The following is a 12,167-nucleotide window of genomic DNA, read 5'->3' as shown; positions in this document are numbered from 1 at the left end:
CTTGCGTTTTAATAGCAGACTATCGAAGCCCGGGGACTTTGAACGTCCCATTCTTTTATTTGGCAAACGCCAACGTTAGGGGAGAAGAAACAATGATGGTCTCCTAGCTTGTCCCGCTGCGGAAGTACGGCCCAAAGAATCCCACCTCCCGGTCCCTGAATCATGCCTAAAGATAGCTCAGTGCTTTGAGCATCGGCCTGCCTAAATCCAGGGTTGCGAGTTCAATCCTCAACGGGGACATTTAGGGATCTGGGGCAAACCTGCCGGGGATGGTACTCACTCTGCTATGCGGGCAGGGGACTGGACTTGATGACCTCTCAAGGTCCCTTCCAGCTCTATGAGATGATGTATCTCCATGTATATGAATCTTTTCCAGTAGCCTATTTCCAATAACTCTAAATAAATCACTCTTCAAAGAAAGGCGTCCAGACAGGGCTCATGCAGACAAGGTCTTGGGGTATGTCTAGACTACATGGCTGTCGCCAGAGCCATGTAGATTAGTTTACTAGACATACCCAAATGAAACAGCGATTTAAATAGTCGACGCTTCATTTTCATTAAAATGGCTGCCGCGCTGTGCTGATCAGCTGTTTGGCGGCACAGCGCTGTAGTCTGGATGCGCCGCGGTCGACATCAAAGGCATTTGTTGACCTCCCCGTTATGCCTCGTGGGATGAGGTTTTCCGGAGAGGTCGACAAATGCCTTTGATGTCGATCACGGAGCATCCAGACTTCAGCGCTGTGCCGCCAAACAGCTGATCAGCACAGCGCGGCAGTCATTTAAATTTAAATGAAGCGGCGATTATTTAAATCGCCATTTCATTTGAGTATGTCTAGTAAACTAATCTACATGGCTCTGGCGACAGAGCCATGTAGTCTAGACATACCCTTGGTGTATAGTTTAGTGAGAGGAGAAATTGCTAAGGGACATTGGTTAAAGTCTGATTTTGCTCTCCCTACCTTTAGAAAACTTTCTGTGCATAAGGGAACTTTGTATGAATTTCTTTCCTGACTCCCCATATAGAGATAGTGTCTAGCCAGAAGATGAATACACGCAGGCTTGTATATCACACCTGGACTACTTGAAACCAAGGAAAATGGCAGCAAAGAGAGCAAGAAGGCCCATTAGTTTAAGCAAATTGAGACAGAAGTTTGGCGGCTCTTCTACCACTCGGGTTTTCATGGGCTTTATTGTCCGGTCCCATTGGGTCAGGATGGCGTTCCTGGCTCCGTCCCACTTCCCCGGCCCCGTCAGGCGGTACTGGTAGGCTGTGCATGGGCCAAAGAAAATTTTCATGGCCAGGACTGGATCCTTGAAGAGCAGGGCCAGCACATTAGGTTTGGAGCCGATAAAGGAGGCGAGTTCGTCAATATACACGAGGCAATCGGTTTTCAGGACCTCATCATAGGACAGACCGAACCTTAATGCAGCAGAAAAGAAGTGGGGAGGGATGTGATTCTGATCAATCGGTAAAACAGAAGAGATGCTACTGAAATTCAATCCCGTTTTTCCCCGTTGGATCATCAGGGGGTTTCTTTGACTCGATATCCCAAACGCCCCGGGTAATTACAGAGCTCGCAGCTAAAAGATGGACTTCAAATGCTCTAGACAGAAAGGGGAATGGAATTCACAGTTGGATTTTGGTCACCGCCAAACAGAGATAGGGAACCGCTGCCAAATTTGGAACCTCCCACAGTTCAGGGGAGTTTAAATCCGGCTCAAGGTATTTCACACGAGGGGACCCGGCTTACCAGCGAACTTTATTTTTCTTTGTCTCGTTGATCTCTTCCACCATGGCGCTCACCGGCGGCAGCTGACTCAAGCCTAGCAACCAGAAGAGGGATTGTCGTCAGGAAGTGGTGGGCTTGTTTAACACCAGGTGGGATGTTAAACCAATTCAGTGACCCGGGTGAAAAGGCTAGCGTGGACCCTCTTATTCCAGCTTATACCAGGCTTATTTCAACAGAGCTCACTTCGGTTAGTTGCAGATTGACATGAGGCCGAAACAAGCCCCTGAAAAGGGTGTTTGGGCCGATTGAGCGAAACTGGTGCCACTTTGTGTGTAGACAAGGCCCGAGCTGTTTCGCTTTTGTTCTCAGCAATTGGAAACTCTAGTTCCTGCTCCCTGCAGCAGAGGGAGCTCAGGGCTTGACCACTGACAAGTGGCCTAATTGTTCATCTGAATCATACCTGTTCTTACCCCTTCTCTAGGACTGGGACACAAAGGGGTGTGGCTAAGAGGGGCTCTCTCGCCTTCTGGAGCAAATTCCAATTCGATACGAGGCCACCTTCCCCCACTGCGGGTGAGTTGCCATTAGAACAATCCAACGGGAAGGGGTGGGTTCTCCATTTCTTGATATCTTCCGATCAAGACTGGATGCCCTTCAGGAGGACATGCGTTAGCTAAGCATGAGCTATTGAGCTCAACGCAGGGGGGTGGGCCTGTGTTTTATTGGAGATCGGAAGGGATCCTCTAACATTTCTCCTGGCTTTACACGCTGTGAAGCTATGAACATGTTTGAGAAGGCGCCTGTTCAGATCGACACCGACTTGTCGTCTCAGGAGCATTGCACCCCTAGCGGACAACAATGCCCCCTGAAACACTAGAGCGCCTGCTCCATCTACAAGGACCTGACGTGAGCACCCTCGTCTCTCTCCGCTGAATACAAGTGAACTCCCCTCTTCTTCCAGGGGCGTGCTTTGTATCTTAGGGGGAAAACAATGGGCCCCGATGGGTCATCAGTTGCCCACCACTGCCGTCAGGTGAGGTATCCACTTGCTTACCACCTGTGTCGGAAAGACAGCCTTTTTCCTTGGGGAAGTGCCCGCCTGCGCCACCTACCCTTAAAGACACGCGTGACCCAGCGAGCTTGAATTTCGAAGACCGGCATGACCGCGCCAAAAGGCTTGATGAGGCCAATGACAGCCAGGGTTGGCTTCTCCAGCTGCGGGGGGAAGATGTATTTGTACAGGGACGCCTGCTTCTTTTCGACTTGGAGGACCGACTCCTCCAGGAAAGGGAAGGAGAACTTGTACCCCGTGGCAAAGACGATAAGGTCGATGGGCTCCTCCGTGGGGCTGTTTTGAAACACGACCGACTTTTCCTTGATCTCCTTTACACTTGGTTTTACCGTGATTTTCCCAGTGATGATACAGCCCGGAAGTTCATCATTGAGTACTGGCTCCCGTATCACGACTCTGCATCAGAACACAGAAAGATGCCTTCAGAACGTACTGAAGCAGAGAGATGGAGGACGACCTCCGACCCGGAAGTCAACAATGTCATCTGACTCTGAACCACGTAAGCGAGTCCCCGTTTCCCACCGACTTCAAACAAGGCTCCAGGGTCTTGAAGTCTTCAGCTAAAGTCAGCCCTCCTGCAAAGTCAGCCCTCCACACATACATCACCGCCTCCTCCCCGGGTTCTGGTCTCTTGGCTTACAGGGCTTTTACGGAGTCACTGTTCTGAGCAGAAATGCACTTCAAAAGCTGCCTGACTCTTTACCGGTTGCTACACAATGGATGTTGATGGGGCAGACCTAGCTCCTAGCCAGAGGAGTGGAAGAAGATCCCTAAAAAGTGTGTGCCGGGGACCGCTAGCACCCGAACTGTGGCCCTGTGCCCCTCCCCCTCAGTATCCCACTTCCATGCCATCGCTTGCCCTGCCCTGAGGTCTGGCCCCCACTCGCTCCTTTCTGCCCCTCCCCCACTGCTTGCCCTTATAGCTGGTAAAAAGGGGGAGGGGCATAGCTGTGAGCCCCTCCGTGTGTAGGGGCCCCTCAGGGCAGGGCAGGAGAATCTCGTCTTCACAGTGCTCTGAAAACCTAGCTGATCAACATCTGGGACGCTGCCTTCTGGGGTGGATTTACCAATTCCCGTATCCCACCCTGGGCCCATGGGTTTGCATTGCTCCTGCACTGTACTTCCCTCCAGTCTCTAGTCCCGTCACCAAGTACCACGGCATGCAGCAGAAGCCCAGCAGATACCTGTCCTTAGGTATCAGGCCATAGTTTGCATGGTCAAACCACTGGCTTGTCCTGTGAGCAACCAGCCACGTCGTGAGCGGCCCCGGGAGGGAATTGCGGATCACATTCATGAAACGAGTGAGGAAGATCATGTCCCAGGGGTAACCGTTGTCAAACACCCGACTGATCACCCAGGCACCTCGGCCCGTGCTGATCATCACCTAGAAGACAAGAGAGCGGCAAAGCGTTGGAGGGCAAGTGGCTTCCCTTGCATTTATGAAACTAATCCCGTACAAGGACTGTCTCTGATCTGACCCAGCTAGCCAACGGGCAAAGTCTTCAAGGTCTCTCGGAACGGAGTGAGAGAGGGGCGGAGGCAGGAGAAAGACACTTTTGACTCCTCAACCCATCTGCCACTACCTTAGAGACCACAGTGCCATAAAGTCACAGCTGGGGCAGGTTAAAATACTGGAGGCTCTAGGATCTGATGGTATGTTTCATTGCGCGTGCGTCTCTGAAAAAGCAATTGAGCCTGTGGATATCACCTCTAGCATCTGGTTTTTAGGGCCTTTCTCCTGACAGGTCACTCTGCCCGGTTTCTAAATGGCTTCCTTGCTACCGGCCGAGGCCTACAGCAAAAAACAAATGTTACCCTCCCTCCCGATTTGGAAGTAGCTGGAAGAACGGCACCTTTTTGGCCACACGACTGGCCTCGACGGCGATATCCACTCCCGAGTTCCCCATGCCAATCACAAGGACTCTCTTCCCCTCAAACACATCCGGGTGCTTGTAATGGCGGCTGTGAAAGTATTCGCCTTGAAACACCTTGATGCCTGGGAGGAATTAGGGGCAGGAGTTCACGGACCGCGAGGGATGAAATTCAAGCATTTTCCAATCAATGGCGCATGCAGAAAAATATTACTTAAATAATAGCAAATTATCATTCAGAACCATATCCGCTGGTGTTAATGCAGGTGGGTTTTGTTAGTGAGGATAGAAACCAAATGACTCCAGGGTGCAGCCTGGTGCCATGATACTCTTGGTGCTCATTTTTGGAGAAATGGAGTAACTTATGTAGGTGCCTTTCCAAGAGGGAGGCTCTAACTCAGATACAAGTGGTGGGCTGGATGCAGACACTGTAAGGGAGAAGCGACGAGGAGTCCTGTGGCACCTTATAGACTAACTGAAGTGTAGGAGCATAAGCTTTCGTGGGCAAAGACCCACTTCGTCAGATGCAAGGGAGAGGTGCTCTGGTCGTATGCAGAAGATCAGACCAGAGGACGACTTTTTTGGCCTTGAAATCCATGAGAAGCGATAGACGAGCTCTCCTCCTCCTTCCTGCCCAGCAGACACAGTCCTCCGCAGAGCCAGGGAGTACAAAGGGTCGTCTCCTTTCCCCCGTCTCCGCCCATGGAAACCAGAACTAAGAGAGTCCCCGAGGGCCATGGTGGGGATTCGATCACTGGCAGTTTTTACGTCAGGATCGGATATTTCCCTGGGAATTACGTGGGGGAAGTTCTGGCCGGTGTGAGCCAGGAGGTCCATCTAGGTCAGTGGTTCCCAAACTTTTCAGCATCACGCCTCCTTTTTGATTTTTGAGAAACCCTCTCGCCCCCTCTCCCAAAAAATAGCAGCAAAGCTTGAGGTGGGATTGACGGGGGTGTGTGTGGCTGGATCGCCTCATGCCCCCCCGGAAGTTTTTCACGCCCCCCAGTTTGGGAACCCATGATCTAGGTGATCACAACGGACCCTTCTGGGCCAGGGATCTATGACTAGACACACAGCGCTGGAGTGACTATGCCTGCTTGAGGATTAAACACGGGATTTCAAGACCAAGACATTTTAATCCATGGTCAGCTGTGATTTCGTGATGGGACCCTCGTCCCACTGCAGCCCCCCTAAGCATGTACCACTGGAATTTTGGTTGTCCATTCCTCCCCCTCCAAAGTGAGGGGGGTGGTTGGAAAATGGGAGGTAACGCAGTCAGGGTGTGCAAACTCTGATGGTGACACACAGCAAGACCCGGTTCCTGTGGGCGGTCCCGAGAGACGGCTGTATTTAAAATGTCAATCCGGGGAGAAGCCAGGTTAGGAAAACAACCGGCACTCCCCCATGAAGGTACCTTTCCTCCTCGTTCCTGGGAAGCTCTTGGCTGAGAAAGAGTAGGAAAGACCTACAACCTCCATCAGGGGATGATGGGCCAAAAGCGAAAGCTTTGTCTGCCTTCCCCACAGGAGAATTTGGCCCCGTGCTTTTTCTACACCAACACCGCATGTTCCAAATGGTTAGCGCGGCCCGCTTCTCTAGCTAGCCTTCTCAAGAGAGAGACTATTATCCCTTGGACGAGTGCCTATCAATTAGCCAGATCCACCCCCCCCCGCCCCAAAAAAGGGCACAGCTGGAAAACAAAAGTTTTTCCCGAATTACACATGTCAACATGATGGCAGTCAACAGATCCAGGAGATTAGAACATGGAAACAAAAATTTCCTCATTTGTAGATTTTTTTTTTGTCTCCTTGCCAAACACACAGAAATGCTTAATCATAAACACAAGACATCCTGTACCAGGAAAGGACTCCAGCGGGAGGGAGGGATCCGAGAGATAGCCAATGCAAACCATAACAGCATCAAAGACAGATGACTCCTGCTTCCCATTAGACTCCGTGACAATAGTCCACTGGCCAGTGGCAGAGAAATCGGGGCTTTTCCTTACGCTGATGACTGTGGTCTGAAATGAGGAACCGAACAATTATTGTCCATCCGCGCGAGCGTGGAGTGCAGCAAAGACAAGTAAACCGTCTACGACCACGTACGCTTGAGGAAATCTGCTGGACCTTTCCCAGACAGGGAGGGAGACAGCCCTGGTCTTGGCCTGGGGGAAAATGTATTTCGATTGTGAGCAGGGCTGGTCAAAATTTTGCCACTTTCGCAAAACCTGAATTTTCCAGGAGAAAGTTTCAAGTATTGCAGAAAAATTTTGATTTGGGGAAAATAGAAATGGTGCGGCTGCCCGTCCGGCTTGCTCTTGTCTCTTTCATTGGCCAAAGGTGAAACTGATGAGCTTTCCTGGAAGGGTGCAGAGGCAGAGAACCCAGGCTCTGAATGGCCCCCCACCCAACACACCCACTTCCCTCAGCTGTGGGAGTCAGAGATGCCAGAGCCTGTTCACATGCCATTCCGGCTCCCGGAGCTATTAGGCAGGGAGGGAGGCTCTATGACCAGACCCTTTCCCTCTGGCTCTCAGAGTGGTGGGAGGAGACCAAGTGGCTGCATTCTCTGCCTCTCTGCCCCCCTCTCCCCCATGGGTCTTGTTAATGTCAAGTGAAACTGACAAGGTCTGAGGAAACAGCAACATTTTCAGTTCCCAAATGGATTTTTTCTTGGAAACCCTTCCCGCAACAGAACACCAACACACATGGCATTTCTGACATTTTCTTCCAGTTTGGGACTATTTCCCTCCCACAAAACATGGCATTTTCCAAGGGAAAGGATTTCGGTTTTTCAGTCAGCTCCGATTGTAAGTTCCTTGGGGCAAGGACCATCTTTTTGGTCTGTGTTTGTCCAGGGCCTCGCCTAGCCAGGCCCTGGAGCCAAATTTTCAAGGGTATTTAGGCACCAGAGGATGTAGATCACCCTCTAGTGGGGTTTTCAGAAGAGGCGAACTCCTGTTAGCACCACGATGCTCTATAAAAACATCCCGTTCGATGTCTTTTGAGTCTACACTGCTTACCTGAAGAAGTCGCTCCTTCGGCAGGCAGCTCTGGTAGGCTGTTATCCTCCCACGTGGGCGAGCGGCTCTATTTTATAACTCACCTTGAACTGGATGTGCTTCAGAAGGCCGAAATGGTTAGCATACATCCGGAGATACTCGAGGACTTGGGAGTTGGACGGAAAGACGGGAAAATCCTCACGGTACGGGAAGTCGGTGAAGGCGGACATCTCCTTGCAGGTGTTGCTGACCACGGATTTGTAGAGGCTGGGTCTTCCCTCTTCCACGTGCTCCTAGCGGCACAGGGGTGCGGGGAAGAGTAGATCTGTCACCCCCTCTTTTCTCCGCAGCGTTCGGTTTCCATTCGTGGGGGACGGGCCACTGATGAGATTAGGCCATGGACTTTGGCCCAGGCTGTTGCGCTCACAACAGAATTAAATAGACCGGGGCCAAATCACAGCTCATCTCTGCCCAAATGTCCGGCAGGGGCAGCAGCAGGACCCTTTCCTCTCCCTTGCGAGCCGGACGGAGGGCAGGCAGGACGTCCACACGGGCATCCCCCAAGGGCCCAGTGGGGTGGGAAGCACTCGACGCCCCAGAGGGATCTCTTTGCCGGCTGGATGACGCTGTCAGAGGCCAGAACCCGCCTCCCTTCCCCGGCTGATAGCACTCAGAAGAGCCGTCCTGCCTTCACCCACTCCCTACCTCCGCCGTCCTACAGCCCTTGCCCCCTGAGCCTTGGCCAGGGATGGAACGTTCCACCAGCATCTGAGAGGGAAGTTTCCCCTTTCTCTGTGGCATGGCGGGTGTGTCTACGCGGCAGTGAGACCCACGGCTGGCCTGCGCCGGCCGACTCGCGCTTGTGGGGCTCTGGCTGAGGGGCCGTGCAGACCTTTAGGCTCCAAACGGAGTCTGGGCTCTGGGTTCCCACCGCCCAGACTCCATCTTGAGCCCAGAGGTTCTACCCAGCCCCACAGCTGCGGGAAAGTCCCAGAAGATGGCGCCAGGGTCAGTTTGGGGGTCTGAACTGCACTCAGCAAACACCCCTTTAGCCTGAGCCTGGGAGCCCACGTCAGGGCCAGCCACCGGGGTGTAACTGCAGCGTAGACACACGCGAGGGGAACATTTGAGCATGTGCCACATGATGGAGTCCCTGAGCCGATAGAGGTGGCCATCTGTGACCCCGTCCTTCCCACCTTCCCTTTCCTGTCCCCATGGATCTTCCAGGGGCTGGCTTCCCCAACAAGGAGGCTGCTAGCCAGAGAGCCGGCATCCTGGGACAGTGCCCGAGGGGAGTCTGGCTGCTACTCAAACCCAGAGGGCTGGGGAGTGCACGGGATCCAAAGGTCACATCCAATACAGAGGCTTGGAGACCCCGTGTCTGAATGGGACGCTGCCATTCTTTGCACAAGCGAGTTCTGTTTCGGGCTGTCGGGATCCGGATTGACTCCATGTCTCGGGTACCGAACTGTCTCTGGTTACTGGCCTGCACAGCTGCAGCTAATCCCATGCAAACGGCTCACTGCCCAGGCAACGACCCCCCCCCCACTCACCGTAAATCTCCAGAGCCCCCCGATATCGTCGCTTCTCTCGAAACAGGTGGGCTGGAGCCCCTCATCCAGGCAGCACTTGATGGAGGCCAGCCCGCTCACCCCGGCTCCGATCACGGCAACGGTCTTCACCATGGTCTCCGTTATCGGGGGCAGATCATGCAGCCTCGGAATTCAGGGAACGGTCGGTACCACGTCAGCCGGGAGGATCAGCAATGTAGAATCTAAACAGCGAGGACAGCATGACGGAGAACGGGTTTGTGCTGGTGCGCAGCCCCGGCAAGAGCTAGCTGAGCTGTGGCAAAAGCCAGCAGGGAGCTAGTTAAAGAGCCGGCAGGGCCCCGAATTGCGATAGGACAGGACCCGTAAGAAATGTTACGTTACTTTCACTCCATTTGGGACCAGACTCTCAGCTGCCAACCTTCCAAGATTATTCTGGATTAATCTTTAGGTCGTGTCATGAAACCTCCTGGGAGACGTCCAACCAAAACAGGCAACCCTAGCCCAGCCACAAACTAAAGCAAGTCCCTAAGTGATCACTGAAAACCGCAGCGATACGAGTTTTCCTCCAGTGGTAGAGACATTGACCTATTGCAACAAGAACGGGCACTTTCAAACCTCGCTGTCTTTATATGCAGGGTAGCGAGCAAACATGTAAAGCCAGACCTGACCACGGTACTGATCTAAGTCTGACCTCCTCCAGAACAGATTTTACCATTTTATCCAGTAACTCCTCTGCGTTGTGTCTGATACCTGGCAGGGCCAGGACCTCTCCTTGGGAAGGACCCAGAGGTGTCGTGTAAAAACTTCAAGTGAGGAAGACTCCCCGGGGGAGTTTGGGAAGATATTCCAGCGTTAATTACCCTCTCTGGTTAAAATGTTGCGACTTATTGCCAGTTCAAATGCAGCTCCCCGCCCCTGGAATGTCTTTCGCCTGTCTCCGGCAAGGAGTTCTCCATGAATAAGGTCAAGTTTTAGAGGGGGAAAAACCCCTTTCATGTTTTCAATTTTGGGGGGAAAACCTGAGTTTTTCATGGAAACATTTTGACATTCACAAGGGGCTTTTTGGGAGGAAAAAAAAAAGCATTTCTCAACCAGCTGGGTTGCTTCGGATCCTATTTCCAAGATCAGAATATGAACCTATGCCTCAGGATCACACCCTGTTTGCCTACCCTGGTTTTACTGAGTTAGCATTTTCTCTGCCCAGTAAGTGCACCTCTTTGCATGCATTCATATTGGGTAAGGACTCTCTAACAACATCTGCTGCAAAACAAACGCTTGCATGTCCAATTGGAACCTCCTAGCTTCTATTGCCGCCAGGGATCTGAGGCATGCACGGTCACAGAAGTTTCGCTGCACACAAATTATATATATTTATTATAAAATCTGTTTCCAGCTGGTCGGTTAGTCAACGCAAAGTGGCAGCGGGTGATTCGAAAGCAACCCAAATTCCCTGCAGGAACCCAGTCCTTAGCCACTTGGATTAGTTAAACAGCTGTGTCCCTGTGGCGTGGTACCCACGTTAGCATCCGCATACAGGGGTTGATTTCGTTCCCTTACCTCGCGCCCGAGTCTTGTTTGTCGAAGCCACGTCCTTCCCCGAGCGGGTCTGGGCAGCTGTGGAAAGAATCACTCCCTGTAATTCAACTTGGCCACAGCGACAGGTGGGGGGGGAGGAGGGGGGAGTTCTCGGAGAGTGGAGCCGCCCCCTTTCCTTGGCTGTTTCGTAACCGACCCTTGCAGGCACTCGCAGGAGCAAAGTTCTCGGCTGTGGGTGGCTGTCTGATTGCTTTCCAAAACGAGCCAGCCCAGGGAGGTGTGCAATCCGAGCCACGACGGAGCTCCGGAGACAACCAGGGCTGCTGGTTGCTGTTCCCTGATCCCAGCCAGCGGGGAGTGAGGCAAGCAAGTGATGCTGACTCGCACGCTGGTCCCATGGCTTGTGTGACCCTGAGGAGGCACAGGGCTGGGGGCGAGCTCCTTGCACAGGGCTCTGCTCCCTAGGGCCTGCAGGGGAGAAGCTGGGTGTTGGGTGTGACAGGAGGAGAGACGCTGTCATCTGGAGTCTCCCGGAGTGCAGGCCAGGCCCTGGAGCACATTACAGCCACTTTGAGGGCTGCTCTCACTTATACAGGGCAGCCTACGGCCCTGTAACCGGGGGGGGACCCTCACCAGCCCCCCTTCCGAGATGCTGGTTGCCCTCCCAAATCAAGAGAGACCTGGGGGTCGTGCAACCCCCTTGTCTTTATTCCCCCAAGCGCGTCCCACCCCCAGTGCCCAGCTACACAGTCTGTGCTGGGTTTTCTCTTCGCACAACGGTCAGTCTTCAGCTAGGAGATAGGCAGCCTGGCTGGCCCCCCCCCCCCCCGGTGCCTGTCCAGCCTAGATAGCCCTTGGCCTCTTGGACCCCCTCTCTGGGACGTGTACAGAGCTTTTCCAAAAGTCCCCCCTCAGGCTTGCGGGGCCTCGACTGACTGAAGTCCGTCCAGACCTTCTCAAGAAGGAGTGGGTGCCCCCGGGACAGAAGGCCCTGTTGGTTTGCTGGCCCAGCACTGCAGTCAGTGGAAACGGGGAAGCCACAGGCTGTCTTCTAACAGTCCTGACTCGGCCTCTTCGTTGCCGGAGAATCCAGTTGAAGCGAAGTAGGTGAGCACCCTCGTGTGGGGACACCTCCCCGGAGCGCTTGTTATGTTCTGGGTTCCTTTCCCCCTTGGAACGGCATACAATCCCTGGCCCACGGGCCATGCACCTAAAGCGGGAACATCTCCCGACACCATAGCAGGAAATTGCCATCTCTGGTCCCCCACGGTTCCTGAGGCTACTACACCGGTGAGCGCCCCCATTCCTGGCCCCTTTGAGGGCACCCGACGCCTGCAGCTGCTCATCTTCACCTTCCTCAGGGCCCTGCAGACCGGTGGTTCACGTTGCGATTTACTGTAATCA

At 53.3% G+C, this 12,167-nt stretch overlaps 1 protein-coding gene and 1 long non-coding RNA gene across 3 annotated transcripts in view; one reads left to right on the top strand and one right to left on the bottom strand.

The window, feature by feature from the left end:
- Nucleotides 1-824: 824 nt before the first annotated feature.
- LOC102455984 (flavin-containing monooxygenase 1) lies at nt 825-12,086 on the bottom strand. Of its 2 annotated transcripts, XM_014576383.4 has the most exons (10): nt 11,716-12,086; nt 10,785-10,841; nt 9,228-9,448; nt 7,779-7,967; nt 6,531-6,693; nt 4,656-4,798; nt 3,987-4,186; nt 2,843-3,198; nt 1,752-1,824; nt 825-1,420 (listed from the first exon to the last, which is right to left on the bottom strand). In XM_014576383.4, exons 3-10 carry the CDS (start codon nt 9,357-9,359, stop codon nt 1,078-1,080), a joined length of 1,599 nt encoding a protein of 532 aa, XP_014431869.3. In that variant the 5' UTR covers nt 9,360-9,448; nt 10,785-10,841; nt 11,716-12,086; the 3' UTR covers nt 825-1,077. The 2 variants fall into 2 exon arrangements, with proteins under 2 accessions (XP_014431869.3, XP_075793159.2); XM_075937044.2 differs by lacking the exons at nt 10,785-10,841; nt 11,716-12,086 and adding an exon at nt 9,609-9,764.
- Nucleotides 10,816-12,167, top strand: part of LOC112546758 (uncharacterized) — a 53,552-nt gene continuing 52,200 nt past the window's right edge. The window contains exon 1 of the long non-coding RNA XR_016350294.1: nt 10,816-11,133. This is a non-coding gene — a long non-coding RNA (uncharacterized LOC112546758). The remainder of the gene's footprint in view (nt 11,134-12,167) is intronic.

Source organism: Pelodiscus sinensis, chromosome 9 (assembly GCF_052426305.1).
Source record: "Pelodiscus sinensis isolate ZL-2025 chromosome 9, ASM5242630v1, whole genome shotgun sequence".
Lineage (NCBI taxonomy): Eukaryota > Metazoa > Chordata > Testudines > Trionychidae > Pelodiscus > Pelodiscus sinensis.
Note: the sequence above shows the minus strand (reverse complement) of the source record. Positions and strands in the feature narration are given on the sequence as shown.